General features: G+C 49.2%; 1 protein-coding gene across 1 annotated transcript in view; it reads left to right on the top strand.

The window, feature by feature from the left end:
• Nucleotides 1-1462: 1462 nt before the first annotated feature.
• Nucleotides 1463-15914, top strand: part of VAPB (VAMP associated protein B and C) — an 83540-nt gene continuing 69088 nt past the window's right edge. The window contains exon 1 of the mRNA XM_007951502.1: nucleotides 1463-1520. Coding sequence (XP_007949693.1) covers nucleotides 1463-1520 — 58 coding nt within the window. The remainder of the gene's footprint in view (nucleotides 1521-15914) is intronic.

Genomic DNA, 15914 nt, shown 5'->3' with positions numbered 1-15914 from the left:
TGTGGGAAGAAAAGCACAGAAAACAACCAATACCTGCCGTGCAGGCTGCACCATCGTTTCATTTGCATATAGTACACCAGACAGCACTTGCTATGGACTTGACTGACACCTGGTGACCCTGTGTGTCCAAGAGGAATTATGCTCTTTGGGGCTTTCAGTGGTGGAGTTCTTGGAAGCCGATTACCAGGCCTTTCTTCTGAATCTGTAAGTGTCGGAGAGTATTAGGAACACGTATTTTATGTAGCAAGCATTATGTACTATGATAAAATGAAATAAATTTTAGATGGTAAAATGATGGAGAATGCTGCATTTTGAGGTCAAGCAAATCCCAGCAATTTTTAATTATGTATTTACATATGTGGTTATTTAATCAAAGGCTGTCTCTTTCCTGGTGCAACATGCAAGAGGGTAGAACCGAGTCAACTCACCTGACCTTCCTGTCTCTGAATATTTATTGTATAAACAAATGGGATCTATTGGTAAGGATTCAGCCCTGTGCTTGTTACATGGTAAAGGTTCAATGTGTAAAACCAAACTCACTGTCATCCAGTCTGATCTGACTCAGAGCAACCACCCCAGGTGGAATCACTACGGATAGTAGCTCACCCAGTCTTCCGTCCTGGGAGTAGCTGGTGGGTTTGAACCGCCAGCCTTCTGGTTAGTAGTCAAGTGCCTTAAGGCACTAGGCCACCAGAGCTCCCATTCAATGTATTCAAAGCGTTCAGCTGAGTGGCACAAAATAAGCAAGCAGTAACTGGTTGTTTATTATATTTATAATTGCTAGTTAGGATACGTTGCACTGCCCAACACATCATTCACTCATAAACATCGTGCCTATAATAAGATTAATAAATAGTACATTCATTATTGCTCAAAGTCTTTACAGTTCCTGACACTGAACAGGCAAGGGAAAAGTGGAGTTTATTCTTATTAATTATTATTATGGAATAGAGCACTTAACGTAAGGGCTGCCGCCCAAAAGGCCTCTAATAAACGATTACTCTCTGCGGACTCGGTTATCATTTCTGGGCAGCCCACAGCGACCCCTCCTCCGAAGCCGCGCGAAGCCCTGCCCCCTGCCTGGGCCCCCTGTCCCGCCGCGCCTGCGCACTGCGCTCGGGAAGGGCTCTGCGCGCGCAGCTTCCCCGTAGCCCTTGGAGCCGGAGCAGGGCACCACTTCCCGCCGCGTGCGGCGTCGCTGCGTGCGTGCGTGCGTGCGTGCGTGCAGCGAGCTCGCCGGGCACCGCGGCCTCGGCCTCGCCCTCCGCCCCTGCGCCTACAGCGCGTAGGCCGCCCCCGCCCTCGCGCACCACACCGCGACCCCCGCCTGCTCCCCACCCCCCCTCCCCTTTTTTTTTTTTTTTTTTTTTTTAAAAAGTAAAGGGGGGGCCAAACTTCCCCCTCCGCCCCAGGTGGGTTCTGGGGGGGGTCCCCCCCCGCCAAAGGTGCCCCGCCAAGAAACATGGCGAAGGTGGAGCAGGTCCTGAGCCTCGAGCCGCAGCACGAGCTCAAATTCCGAGGTAAGCCGCGGAGGCCTCGGGCCCGGGCCGCCATCTTCCGGCTCGCGGGCCAGGCCCGGCCGGTGCCCCGCGTGGGCCCTGCGGCCCCACCGGAGTTGTAGCGGGGACAGCCCCGGCGCCAGGTGACGTCGGCCCGCGCCTGCCTTGCGTCCCGACAGCTGTCAGGAGCCGCCTGGCGTGCGGGGGCCCTGGTCTGCTCCGCCGCCCACAGTCTCCCCGGGCGCCTCGCCTTCGAGGCACTTGTCACAGTTGTCATTGTCAGTGTTACCGCCTAGTTTGCGGTCTTCTGCTCTAGAGTGTAAGCACTGGCTGCGCCGTTCGCCCGGAAGTTTCTTTCCCAGCTCTTGACAGGGTTGACCTCCCAGGTGTCAGCTGTCCCCACCCAGGGAGCCAGGGGACCGCGGTCCTTCCCCGCCGCCGCTCGCGTCCAGGGTGTGCGCGGCACTTGTCAGCACCCACAGTACTCGCTCAGCCGCTTGTGTACCGTCTCTGCTGCGCTAGAGGGGAAGCTCGGTGAGGACAGGGCAGTGCCGCCGCGCCCACCTCACGCGCTGGTCTGCGTCTGCTGTGCGCACGAACCAAAGGAACCCGCCCCGGAGCTGCGGTGGGACATCACCCAGCCCGCCCCCAGAGCCTTGCTCCCTCTGCGCTGCAGCTCCGGGAGCCCGTTTCTCCCCAGAGCCGCCCGGACGTGGAACTGAGCAGCGCGTGAGTGTGTGGCGGGCCGGAGCCTTGGTTCCTGGGTGCACTTCCCACCACCTCGGTCACTTGGACCTTTTAAGTGCATGAGACAGCGCGGACCTTGTGTGACTTACTCGTTAAGTCTTTCCGCGGTTGTTAAAACGTTTAGCTGTGGTAGGCGTGTCCTTGGCACTGGGAGACAGTAGTGACCAAGACAGACCAGGCTCCTGCTTTCAGAGTGCTTCCGCTCTAAGGAGAGGAGACAGACCAGCACACACACACACACACACACACACACACACGCACACACGATCATTGCAGGGAGCGTGGAGTGTTGGGAAGGAAATCCCATGGCTGACACGATGGGGGTACACTTGAGGCAACTTTAAATGTGACTGCCAGACCACCACTGTATCCCTAGCACCCGGCCACAGTAGGTGCTCAGTAGGTGTTTGTGGAGTGACTGCTGGCCAGGGCACCCTGGCTATGTGCACTGTAAGGAAGCAGTGTAGGATGACTTGTCCAGAGTTAGCTGTTGGCAAGTGGCACATTTGACCCCAGACTTTAGAGCCTGCACTCTTAACTGTTATGCTGTGTGACTCCGGGGAAATACCCCAAAACTGTGACTGTCACTTTGCCTCCTGGGTACCATTTCAGGCAGAGGGAATTGCATGTGTAGGATGAGGTGCAAAGGTGGTGTTGACTGGACCCCTTTGGGGTGCTGCTGGTAGTTCTGGATGTTATTGCACAGTGTTGGGGGTTCAGGGCCAAGTGGAGACAAGGCTGGTCAGTAGACAGGAGTCGTCTTCTGAGGCCTTTGTGCATGAACACAGTCAGTGTCAAAGTTAGCCTCGTGCTACGGCTCAGCACACAGTCTGTCTGTGATTGACCGCAGCAATTCCACGCCCCCAGCCCTCCATACAAGCACTCGCTCTGACCTGGTGCTACCGAAAGAAGCTCTGATTGGATAAAATGCACATTTTTGTTTTAGTTCTTTCCCTTAAAGATGTACCTTGGGCGGGCCACTTCGCTCCCCAAAGCCTCGCGCTCCATCATTCCTTAGAGGTGACACTCATAGCCCACTTGCCTCCTGCGGAAAGCTTTGCTGTCGTTTAGAAACAGGGACTGTGGCTGTTCAGCTCCTTTGTTGGACAGATGTCAGTGGTTGTGTCTAGACAGCTGGCTTTCATCACTTCACCTTTTCTTTGCCTGGAAGGTGTAGCAGAGAAGAGTGAACCATCTAGCTCTGGGTTGCCCAAAGCACTGATGGCCAAATTCACTGGATGTTTGTCCTGGGGAAGTGGCCCAAGAGAAGGCCTGGTGTCAAATTGTGGAAGACCATTGGCTCACAGCTTCAAAGAGGCCTGTGTAGGTATGTGTTAACCATATTATGACGTGTTTTTTTTTTTTTTTTTAAGGTGAATAGACAATGACATCGGAATTGAGGCTCTATACCCTGGCTTGCTGTAGAGAGAGAATTCGTTGGAAGGTGAACACTGGCACATTTAATTGACTTCTTCCAAGTACCTCAGGGTGATGACTCTGACTTCCTGTAGTTCACTTGGAAGAAGGCTCAGGCTTCTAAGCTAACTTTGTTTGTTGTTGTTGTTGTTATGTGCCATCGAGTCAGACCTGACTCATAACGACCCCTCCTTGGCCTGACTCATAATGACCCCTCCTTGGATTTCCGAGGCAGTATCACTACGGAAGTAGATTGCCCCATCTTCCTTCTGAGGAGTGGCTGGTGGGTTTAAACTGCCAGCCTTCTGGTTAGCAGTCAAGTGCCTTAGCCACTATGCTAACGTTATAGTTAAAATGTCTGTCACCTAAAGGGAAAAAAATTAGTCCTCTACGCTTCCTCAGCCTATGGAGCTCTGGTGGCGTAGTGCCTAAGGCATTTGAGTGCTAACCAGAAGGCTGGTGGTTCAAACCCCCCAGCCACTCCTCAGATGGAAGGGTGGGCAGTCTACTTCCGTAGTAATACCGCCTTGGAAACCCAAGGAAGGGGTCACTATGAGTCGGATCTGATTGGATGGCAGTGAGTTTGGTTTTAGGATGATGGGAAGGGATTGTGTATCATTGGATTCTTTCTGAGCTTGGGAATTTGGGGGGTTTTGTGAAATTTAAGGATGTTACAGAAGAAATGAGGACAAGATTTATGTCATCTTGTTTAGTCTTACAGAACATACCATACTGCAGAGTGCTAAATAGCAAAGGAGAAAGACCGGGGCCTTCTCCAGAGAAGACGGTGGGATTTGCCTAGATTGGGGTTGGTTCTCATGAGACCTTTTGACGACGTCAGCAACGTGAGCTCTCTCAGCCCGGGGGGACTCTATGAGAGTTAGAGCACTTTGGAGACCTGTGGAGTGTGAGCCCTTTGCATTGTCCCTCCTTTACTGACCTCAGTCCTGCCCAGGCCTGCCCTCTGCTCTCCGGCTCCTCGCTGAGGCCCCGCTGGTCGCCCAGTGTTCTGAATGGCTCCCTGTCAGGGCATTTGTATCTCTTTCTTCTCCTCTCCCTCCCCCTCCGTCAGATTCTGTCTGCAGTAAATAGTGTGTCTTGTATTTTTTTGGTCTCTCTCCAAGACTCTTAATCCTTCTCCACATCCTGCCGTACCCCCTGGCGATGATACTGTCACACAGGTGACTAGTCCAGGTTCAAGTCCACTGTGGACCCATTTACCATGCTTTATTCTGAAACTGCCAGGAGTCTTCAAGAAGTCTCTGAGTCTCCTTTGGTCAGCAGGGATGTCAGTGGGAGAGCACCCATAGATTGGGGTGGTTGGTCACCACTTTGGGGAGAAAACAGGAACTTGGGCACTTTAGATGGTAGGTATCTTGATGATACTGTCTTTCGTATGAGGAAAGCATATTTAGGATATGATCACAACTTCACTCTTCAAGTTGATACATAATCTAAGATTGTTTAGGAAATTAAAAATATAGAAAACCCTGTGGATGTAGTCAATACAATGCAGTCGTTATCTTTCGGATTTTAAGTACAGCACTAATTCTTTAGCTTCAGTGTAGCCCTGATTTCCTTAACGTTTCATGGCCGCATAGAGCAGACTGTTTCACAGTACAACAGAATGTCAACAGTGTGCTTAAGATTCTTTATGGTAGTGCTTTAAGTCCGTCCTGAAGAGACTGTCTTCACTTATTTAATTATTAAAAGAACAAGTGGCATTAAACTTGCTGCACTTCAGTTAGACTTGAATCTTCATAGATCATGGTATTTCCTTCTGAGTTCCTGTTCCTGGGAGGAAAGTGTACAGAAGGTAACTCTCTTTGATCCATTTGTTTGCTTCTTCACAATTAACTCTTTAGGGGAAAAACATTGATAGTTCTTGGCCATGTGCTCTTATTTGGAAAATGGTAGTGTTTCCTTGGTGTGTGTGGTTATAAACATGCATCACAGTTTCCTTAATGCCTGCAAACTTTTCCTCTAAGTGTGAATTTATTAAAATAATTAGTCTGAATTGTTGCTTATTAAGGAGATGAACTCTTAAACATTATTAACGTTATCTTTTTTTTTTTTTTAATTGTGATTTGGGTGAAAGTTTACAGAGCAAATTCACTTTCCATACAGCAGCTCACATATACTTTGTCTCATGACATTGACTGCAATTTCCCACAATGCAACAGCTCCCCTTCCACTTCCTCCTGATAGTTACCTCTGCCCTCTGTCCTTCCCTCCCATGCACTCCTGCCCCCTGAGCTGTCTCTCTGTGCATACACAGCCCTTCTATTCTCTCATGATCAATCTCTCCAAGGAATGTATGTACCTAATGTAAATGCTCAGCTCATGTGCCTGTCTTTTTCTGGCTGGCAGCCACAGGAGTGGGTTCTATTCCAGACCTGAAAGGCAGCTAGGGACCATAGTCTCAGGGGTTCTATCAGAGCAGCAAACCTGGACTTTTTTTTTTTTTCCTAAATGATTTTGAGTTTTGGTTCACATTATTCTCCCACTCTGCCCATGATCTCCTGCATAGATTCCCCTCCGAGTGGTTGGCAGTAGTAGCCAGGTACCATCCAGTTCTTCTGGTCTCATAGTCATATAGGCTGAGGATTGCATGGTGTACCCATTGGTTGGACTAATTGTTTCCGTGTGTCTTTGCTTTTCTTCATTCTTCTTTGCTCTGGATGAGGAGAGAGCCATTGTTGCACCTAGATGGCCGCTTGCAAGCTCTTTAGAGCCTAGTCGCTACTCACCAGAGTAGGATGTGGAACAGTGTTTGAGCGTCCAACTACTTGCTCCCCATGGGTAGCTGGCTGTTAACACTATCTTTTACTTATTAGAGTTATGTAGCACTTTACCTGCACATGCTCATGGCAGAATACTGAGAAATTGGACCCTGCAATATTACCACTGAATAGTTGAGGGACCAGGCAGTAAATTATATTGCCATCACTCAAATGCTACCCCTAGGCTCAGTTTTTCAAATCCAGATTTTATATTTTTGTATAAGGCGTTCCCACCAACGGGTATGATTGCCTCATACATCTTCAGTTTGGATTCCAGAGATTTGTCGTCAGAAGGGTGACCGTGATTTGGAATAGATGAGCAGAGCTTTCAGCAAGATGACAAGAAAGGTGACCATAAACACTTCCGTTAGTCAGGAAGTGTTGCCACAGAGTGTCTTTAATAAAATAAAAGCCTTCTACTCAGCTATTTTGCCGAGATTGTGTTAAAAACAGAGTTGCATTATGGTTTCCAAGCTGGCTTCCTTGTTTTCTGTCATTTGCAGGCCCTTTCAGGCCATCAGCAGCACACACTCCCAGGATTGCTTTGGCCCATGCTCAGTGGGCATGTGTACTCTTTGAAGTTTTTACCCAACAGATCTGGACCTCTGGCTTTTACAAAAACAGAAGTTGTTTAAAGAACAGTGTTGTGGAAACAAAGTTACCAAGCTTGACAGTCATTTTAAGAGAGTGTGTCTTAATTCCAGTGTGGCAGGACAGTATTTCTAGAGTATGAATTCTTGGAAATGGTAAATGCATTGTTTGAGCAGAAGCTACTGATGTATAGACACAGTGTCTTAACTATGCTTTAGGGTGTTTCCCCCTTGGGTGGGTCGGGGAGGAGACTGAGAAAATGGCATAATCTGAAGGGAACATCTTGAAATGCTTTCTTTTGATAACTTTTTAGTGTGAATTGCACAGAACTGTGAAGGTATAGAAATAGCTTCTTAGAGTTTCCCTTCATCTTTTCAGAAGGATTGTTGTCAGGTCCTGACTAGTAGGATAGTGTTTCTCTCATCTGTGTTTAGTAGTGTCTTCTGTCAGGCTTTCTGGGGGTGTGCACGCTTGTGTGTGTACAGGAGCGTATGTGTACCCAACCTGGTGGGGATGGTGGGCACACGTGCTTGCTGAGAGCTGTCACGTGTTTACATCGGACGTAGCTGGCGTTTCAACAGTCTTCTTCCACCTGCCTGTCTTGGAAGATGGATTAGACAAATAAGTATTTTGGGGGAGGGGTAGATTGGGACAGTGGGCCTCTCCCTCTGCTATTGTGCCTTGTAGATTGTGCTTTAAGACAATCGAATGTATCCCTGGGGTGTTCACCTAGATTTGAATTAGTTGTGATGTAGCTTGAAACCTTTGGGACTCCAGATTCCTTGGGTTGTCTTTAAAGACTACAAATTGCTGAGAGAATGGAGGGGAATAGAAAATAGAACCTAGGGAGCATATTTGCAAGGGGTCAGCATGCTAGATTTCCACCTGCTGGCCCCCTCCCCCAGTGGGTTAGGTCTGGGGTACAAAGCAGGGGCCATAGTGAGGCCTTCACACATTTTGCAGTTTGAGGGTAAAGAAAATGGGGAAAGAGGATGGACGTTTCTAGAAGATATGCTGTGCTAGAGACCATGGCGGTGTTTTCTGTCTGGTGGTGTACTGCCTAAGGCATTTGACTGCTAACCAGAAGGCTAGTGGTTCAAACCCACCAGCCACTCCTCAGAAGGAAGACTGGGCAATCTGCTTCCCTAGAGATACCACCTTGGAAACTCAAGGAGGGGTTGCTATGAGTCGGGTCCGATTTGATGGCAGTGAGTTTTTTTTTTTTTTTCAGTTCAGTCTCCTAGGAGGAGGTTTGCTCAGTAGTTAGGTCACTTGTCCCCTATGAGGCCATGATAGTATGTGGTGGTCTAGGGATTAGAAAACAGGTTTGTCTAGCAGCAAAGCCAGTGAGCTTTCCCGTCTATAACTGCCAGCTCCCTGAGCTGTATTTTTTTTTTATTGTGATTTGGATGAAAGAACAAATTTGTTTTCCGTTCACCAGTTCATACACATTTTGTTTTGTAACAATGATTGCAACCCATACAACGGAACAGCTTTTTCCGACTTCCTGCCTGTGGCTGCCTTTTCCCTATGCCCTTTGTCACACATTCCTGCCTTCTGAGCGCTCTCTGTGTGCAGACGCTGACCTTCCATCTCCTATGGTTGATTGTTCTGAGCAATGTATCTGTTTGGTTTAATAGTTCATCTTATAGGCCTGTCTGTTTGGCTGGAAGTAAGCCATGGGAGTGAGTTCACTTCCAGGCTTTAAGGATGACTAGGGGCCGTAGTCTTTGGGTGGCGTGTGTATATGCGGTGGGGTGGGGTGGGGTGGGGTGGGGTGGGAGGGTTTACCAGTCTATTAGACCAGTGAACTTCCTGATTTTAGAGTTAATGCACAAAAGGGTTCATTCTTGGGGGAGGGGAGCAGAAAATTTATAAATGAAAGGTGTGTTTTATTGATTGTGTAAAGGCATTCAGCTGTGTGGATCATAACAAATTATAGATAATGTTGAGAAGAATTTCAGAACACTTAGTTGTGCTCATGAGGAACCTGTACATTGACCAAGAGGCAGTCACGCGTGGCTTAGAATCAGGAAAGGTGTGCGTCAGGCTTGTATCCTTTCACCATACTCATTCAGTCTGTGTGCTGAGCAGACAATCCGAGAATCTGGACTATATGAAGAAGAATGTGCCATCAGGATTGGAGAAAGGCTGATGGACAACCTGTGCTTTGCAGACACAACCTGGCTGGCTGAAAGTGAAGAGAACTTAAAGCACTTACTGATGAAAATCAAAGATTACAGCCTTCAGTATGAATTACACCTCAACATCAAGAAAACAGAAATCCTCACAACTAGTCCAATAAGTATCGTTATGATAAACAGAGAAAAAATTGAAGTTGTCAAGGATTTCATTTTATTTGGATCCACAGTCAATTCACGTTGAAGCAGCAGTCAGGAGATCAAACAGCATATTGCATTGGGGAAGTCTGCTGCAATAGAGCTCTTTAAAATGCTGAAAAGCAAAGATGTCAGTTTGAGGACTAAGGTGCGCCTGACCCAAGCCATGGTATTTTCAGTCTCCTTGTATACATGTGAGAGCTGACAGTGAACAAGGAAGACTGAAGAATTGATGCCTTTGAATTATGGTGTTGGCGAAGAATATTGAATATTCTGTGGACTGCCAGGCGAAGTACAGCAGGAATGTGCTCCTTTGAAGAGGGGATGGTGAGACTCTGCCTCTCATACTTTGGACGTGTTGTCAGGAGGGACCAGTCACTGGAGAAGGGTGTCGTGGTTGGGAGAGGGTCAGTGAAAAAGAGGAAGACCCTCAAGGAGATGGATTGACACAGTGGCTGTAGTAATGGGACCAAACATGGCAATGATTGATGGGGAGGGTGGCACAGGACTGGGCCGTGTTCTGTTGTTTTGTACGTAGGGTTGGTCTGCGTCAGGGCTGACTTGATGGCACCTAACAGCAACAACACAAGGAAGTGTTAGTAGCCATTAGAATAGAAGAACCACCAATTCATTGTTGTTGTTGTTATTTGCCGTCGAGTCGGCCCCGACTCATAGCGACCCCTCCTTGGGTTTCCGAGGCATTTATCACTACGGAAGTAGGATAGCCCAACCTTCCTTCCGAAGAGTGGCTGGTGGTCCAATTCATTAGGAATTATTTTTTTGTGAAGTTTTTTAGGAGAGATGTCTTACCATAATTTGAAACACCTCAGATGGACTGCAAAGCATGCTTTCATTTACCTCTGTGTTTTAGTTCCGTTTTTATATCAGACTTTGATGTTTTGTGATTCTGTATATTTAGAAAACATTGATGGACTTTTGAGTAATCTGCAATTCTGCTACTGAGTCTTTTGTCAAGTAGAATGACACTGGCGTGATAAACATTTCATGGGGTTACAGATGTGTGAAGTAGGAATTAGAGGCATCCTGAAGGACTGCTTAGATCTGAAATAAATGACCTCTCAAGGTGTCACCTTAAATTTCACAAGTGGGGCTACAGAACCCTTAGTCCTGAGTTTTCCTAATAGCCGGTGCCGCAGGTAAGGGCAGTGGTGGTTCAGGGTCCGGCTCTTGCGTTCCACGCGGGAGACCCGAGCTCGGCTTCCGGCACTTGCTTCCGGCGCAACCACTGCCCGTGCGTCGGTGGAGGCTCGTGTGGTGCTTTGGCGGTAACCAGATTGCAGTGGAGTTTCCAGACCGAGACGGGTGAGGGAGAAAGGCCTGGCAGTCTTCCGGAGATCAGCCGCTGAAATCCTCATGGATCTCAGTGGTGCAGTCTGCAGCCGACTGTGGGGTGGCACAGGACTGGGTGGTGTTCTGTTGTGCCGGGGGTCACTGTGAGTCAGGCTAACAACAGCTTGTAACTAGAGACTTGTCAGGTGTTGAAAGAGGTAAATTTAAGGTGTATGACAGAAAGTCCTGTTTTCTTCTGTATGAGATAGACTCTGGGAACTCAACTCTTCCTTCCCTGAAGGGGTGACATTCCAACCCTAGGAGTAGGCTCAGAGGAGGTTTAGAGACGTGTAGGGGGTATTGACTGTGCGTCATCAGACTTGGGGATATTCTGGGTCTCTTCCTTCTTCACACCCATCCTTTGCCTTTCTTCATGGACAAGTGACCCCTTCCTGACTGGTGGGATATAACATGACTGTGCTTCAAGTCTGGTTGGTCATCACACACTGCAGGCTTCCTGTGGGCCAAACACTGAGTTGGGTTGGGGACTGAGGAGGAAGTTTCCAGCCTGTAGGTGGTAGGAGGATTGGGGGGAGAGGGTGGGTTATGGGGACAGGACACTTCTAGGCTCTCTTCCATTGGAGGCTTAGAAAAAGCTATATTAATTCTACTTCAGGGTTTGGATTTCACAGGGGAGGTGGTATTTGAGATTATGACCTGGCATGTTTACTGCATGCTAGGCATTTTTCTAAGTGCTTGGTTATTTAATTCTTACAACACGCCTAGAGAGTATGTACTATTAGGATCCTCAGACTCAAACCTCAGAATCCTGGAACCTGAGTTAGAGGTACAGCTGGGATTTGATCAAGGTCCGTATGGCTGTAAAGCACATGGCTTTGATCATCGTGCTTGCCATATTTCTAACATTAAAGATGAGTGGAGTTTGGCTGACTAGGAAGGGCTTCTGTTTTCTTATGTTCTAACAGGATGGGGCAGCGTCTCGTTCTGTTGTACACAGGGTTCCTGTGAGTTGGCGCAGACTGGACAGCCCCTGACAACAACAGCAGTGTTGTTAGGAAATCAGAGGAGTATTGGATATAGAACAATGAGAATAGAAGGGGAGTGAAAAAGAAAAGAGAGGTTGAAAAGGAGGTATAGTGCTCAGTTGTCCCTGTCTTGTGGCACCTCTTCTGGACAGTGCGGGGTTGCTCGGGGGCATGACAGTGACTGGCTGACTCAAAACCCCTCCTACCTGCAGAGTTGTGGGTCACCTGATCTAGTACCTTCCACCAAGTGACTAAGTAGAAGCATACAAATGAGGTGCTTGTGTCCCACCAGGGGGATTGGATAGCTTGCTAATGAAACAAATAAGGTGCTTGGCACCCTTGTGGGGGTGGGACCATGCAAAAAAGGTGTATGAAACCCCAGTGAGTGGATTGGTCTGTTTGCCATCCTGCTAGGCTTAAAATGAGTCATCTCAGAGGTGGGCGGGATGGGAGGGTGGGACCTCACGACCACCAAGAAAGGAGAGCTAGGGGTGGAACACGTGCATTGAACCTGGGATCCCTGTGCTGAGAACCTCCTAGACCCAGGAGACAAAGGGAGAGAGTGAGCTGTAGCACCAGAGACGGCCAGAGGTGGTGAGAAGGAGCAACAGAGAAATGGTGGCAGCTGGACCAGGAGAGCAGCAGGGGAGGGTGTAGTGGGTGAGCAGGGAAGCTGAGGTAGGGCCTTCAGGCAGGAGGCTTGCTGGCAGAGTGGGGTGCCTCTGGGCGCTTGGCGGAGCTAGGCTCAGCAACCCCCAGAGCAAGAGCGCTGCAAGAGGCCAGCTGGCAGGGTGGGGTGTCTGGGCATTGAGCAGAGCCAGGCTTGCTGACTCAGCTACAGAGCTGAGTGCCTAGGGGCCAAGGGTTACTAACAAGTAGGGTGCCTCTTGGCACTCACTGGTGGAGCTAAAGAGCTTTGCAATACTTGCCCAAGCCAGGCAGAGGCTGGCCTGAGGGGCTGAGGGCTGAGAGGCTGAGGGCCAGGGAGAGGCCTGCCTGTGGGCATGGCTGAGAAACTCGCCTGAGGGAAGATTGTGTCCTGAGTGGTTTCTGATCCTGAATTGTACCCTGTTAACTTCCCTAAGAAACCCTGCAACTGTGAGTATTGTCTGAGTTCTGTGTGGCCATTGCAATGAACTTTCAAACCCAGCAGGGAAGTAGAGAGTGTTGTGGAGGGATGGTTGGTGTCTGAATTGGTGAAAAGCTGGAGAGAGGAGGTATATCTGACCTCCACCTCAACAGTCAGCCTTGGCTTGTTGCTTTTGCTCCTCCTTCCACTGTGTGAACTGATAGGAGCTCATTACACTACCACCTTTACGACTTCGGTGTTCCCCTAAGAGCTTGAGTCTTCACTTGGTCTCACCGTGAGTTCTTTCCTTGTTGGTGTTGGCAGTGATGTGCTAACGCTGTCACCCAGCCTTCCCCAACACCACCTGTTCCCAGTGCTCTGCACCCTTTGTTTCCTTGAAGCTTGTCATCACACATATTCTGTTCTGAGTTCTCTGTGCACTCTTTCAGCTTTTTGGTGATGTCATTAACCACCATGTGCAGTAGGCATGTGTGAGGGATGCTGCTTACCTGAGAAGTTGGCATTGTCCTCATCTCTGTTGCAGAGAGGACAAGCCCAAGGCCCAGCCCTCGGCAGCATCGAGTTGGTCCCCAGCTCTGTGTCTGGAGCTCACGCTCTTTGCTTACAAAGGCAGGCCCAGTTCCTGCCCTGCTGTCACTGGGGCCACCAGCAGCCTCCCAGGCTTGCTGTCGGGGTCTTACGGTTACTTTCCATGAAGTGGTGACTCAGTCACTCTTCACTTGGACTCCCTGCTAGGATGTGAGTTCCTGTAGGCCTCTGGTTCTTTAGTATACCCCAGTGGTGACCGATTGAATGCATTATTTTCTTACTGTTGTTTTTTTCTCCTAGTACTCTAAAGACTGGATACCACCTTGGACTTGGTTATCTTTTCAGGGTCTGTATGATCATTTGAAATGGAAGCATACCAAACCAGTTGATATCAAGTCAATTCCAACTATAGTGACCCTATGGAACAGAGTGGAACTGCCCCATCAGGTTTCCAAGACTGTAGTCTTTATGGAAGCAGACTGCTTCATCTTTCTTCCACTGAGTGGCTGAGGGTTCAAACCGCTGATCTTTCGATTTGCAGATGAGTACTTAACCGTTGTGCCATCAAAGCTCCTTATAGAAAGCATATGTTGTTGTTGTTGTTGTTATGTGCCGTCGAGTCGGCCCCGACTCATAGCGACCCCTCCTTGGGTTTCCAAGGCAGTATCACTACGGAAGTAGGATTGCCCAACCTTCCTTCCGAGGAGTGGCTGGTGGGTTTGAACCGCCAGCCTTCTGGTTAGCAGTCAAGTGCTTTAGCCACTATGCTACCAGAGCTCCTAGAAAGCATATAAAAGACTAAAAAGAGGTATTTGCTGAAAGCAGCAAAGGTTTGTCTTAGCAGCGGCATTTTTGCATTCTCATTCTGTTGGTGGAATTGATGTGTTGGTATATACATGAGTCCTGATGGATCGTCCTGGACATCAGAATCAGTGCTTTTTGACCTTTTTAAAGTCAGGCACTGTTTCATTAATCAGAAAAAGGAAAGCCACAGATCCCGCTTTGGGGTGTCTGCGGATGCACATGTTCGGAACTCTTTGCGTGATCTGGAGGCAGGGGAACCAGGCTTTACTGTGGAACCTCTGGTCTAGCTCAGGCCGGCAGAAACGAGAGGTCAGCTAAGGAAGAGACCAGAGAAAAGTGGCTCAGCTCGTTTTGATCTTGTTTGCTTAAATGAATGTCTTCCTAGCTTTTCCCCTTCTAAGCAAGGGGGTTTCTTTTTCTTCTTCATGTACTTAGCACTGAGCATAGTGTTTGGCAGTTAGTCAGCTACAGGAATCATCTGAGTGTTTCAGAAGGTACACTGCCTTCTGTGCGAGGTTGCCTTCTCTAGCTCCTCCCTCTTCTCTAGCTCTTCCCTCTTCTCTAGCTCCTCCCTTCTTGGCCTTGTTTTGGCAACCTCTGGAGAGAGCAGGCTCAGCTCTGTTTCCTCACTGTTGCCCAGGACTTTACCTCACTTCCTCACCATCTATCTTGCATTTCTGCTTCTCTGCCAGTGTCCTCTCTGTAGCACTTGACACCTCTTGCTGTCCCTGTTTACTGACACTCTTCCTTTGACTGCCCTCCTCACACTCTTCTGGCTTTTTTCCATAGCCATTTGGGCTACTTTTGCACACTTCTCATGGAGTCCTGTTGATAAAGCTCAGGGTTCCAGGCGCTCCTTCTCCCCTCTTGGTGGTCCCCTTCTCTGCCTGGCTGTCTCCCTCCCTCTCTGCCTGCATTCTTTCCAACCCCTTCTTCCTCTCTTTCCCTTGGTGAGTTACTCTGCTACTACTCATGGCTTCTAACACAGATCCCAGGCCTGACCTGAGCCCATCTGTAAGGCCGCAGGTGCCTCAGCTGCAGTCTTCCCTGCCCTGGACTCTTCACTACTCCCTGCCCTTCTCGCCCTGGCCTCCTCTTCCTGCAGGGATCTCATGAATGGTACCCACAGTCACTCACTTCTGCCTGCCCTTCCATGGCTCCCTCCTTCTCCCCAGAATGGCAGGCATAGCCTCCTCACTGCCCTTCTGTCTGAGTTCTCACTTGTCTTCCCACTCTGACGTCAGAAACCCTTCCTGCCTGTCCTGCTGGGGACTGAAGCATTGTCTCCCCTCAGGCTTGTGTGCCAGCCTTTGGTTGTCCCTGCCCCTGAGTTGCTTATCCTCCTGCTGTTGCACAGCTCCCTCCTGCTCACCTGTGAGGCTCAGCACAGGACACCTCCTTGACTCTCCTCTCACCTTGTGCCTGTCCCCTGGGCTCCTGCACTGGTACAGCCTGTGGGTTTGGTAACCCTCCCCATCATGCCACAGGCCCTTTGCTCACTTGCATTGCGTCTTTTAGCTGAGTGCCTAGCTGAGTATAGGGCATACGGCAGGTTCTCTGTCCATTCTGGGTACTGGGTCTGAGACCTTGGTGAGGACATGGCCTGCAGGGTGAGAAGAATCCTAAGAAAGGAGAGAAGAGAACCTTCTGTGGTAAGATGATGTGGAGGCTCTCAGAAGGCCTTGTGTGTAGGTTGGGTGTGGACAGAGTCATGTGACGCCGAAAATACCTAAAGGTTTCCTACAAAGTTTTCACCTACCCTTGCGCCTACTTCTGAAGGT

The sequence above is a fragment of the Orycteropus afer genome, unplaced genomic scaffold (genome assembly GCF_000298275.1).
Source record: "Orycteropus afer afer isolate SDZICR_OR568_19922 unplaced genomic scaffold, OryAfe1.0 scaffold00295, whole genome shotgun sequence".
Lineage (NCBI taxonomy): Eukaryota > Metazoa > Chordata > Mammalia > Tubulidentata > Orycteropodidae > Orycteropus > Orycteropus afer.
The sequence above is the reverse complement of the archived record's forward strand: the minus strand, read 5'-3'. Positions and strand labels throughout refer to the sequence as shown.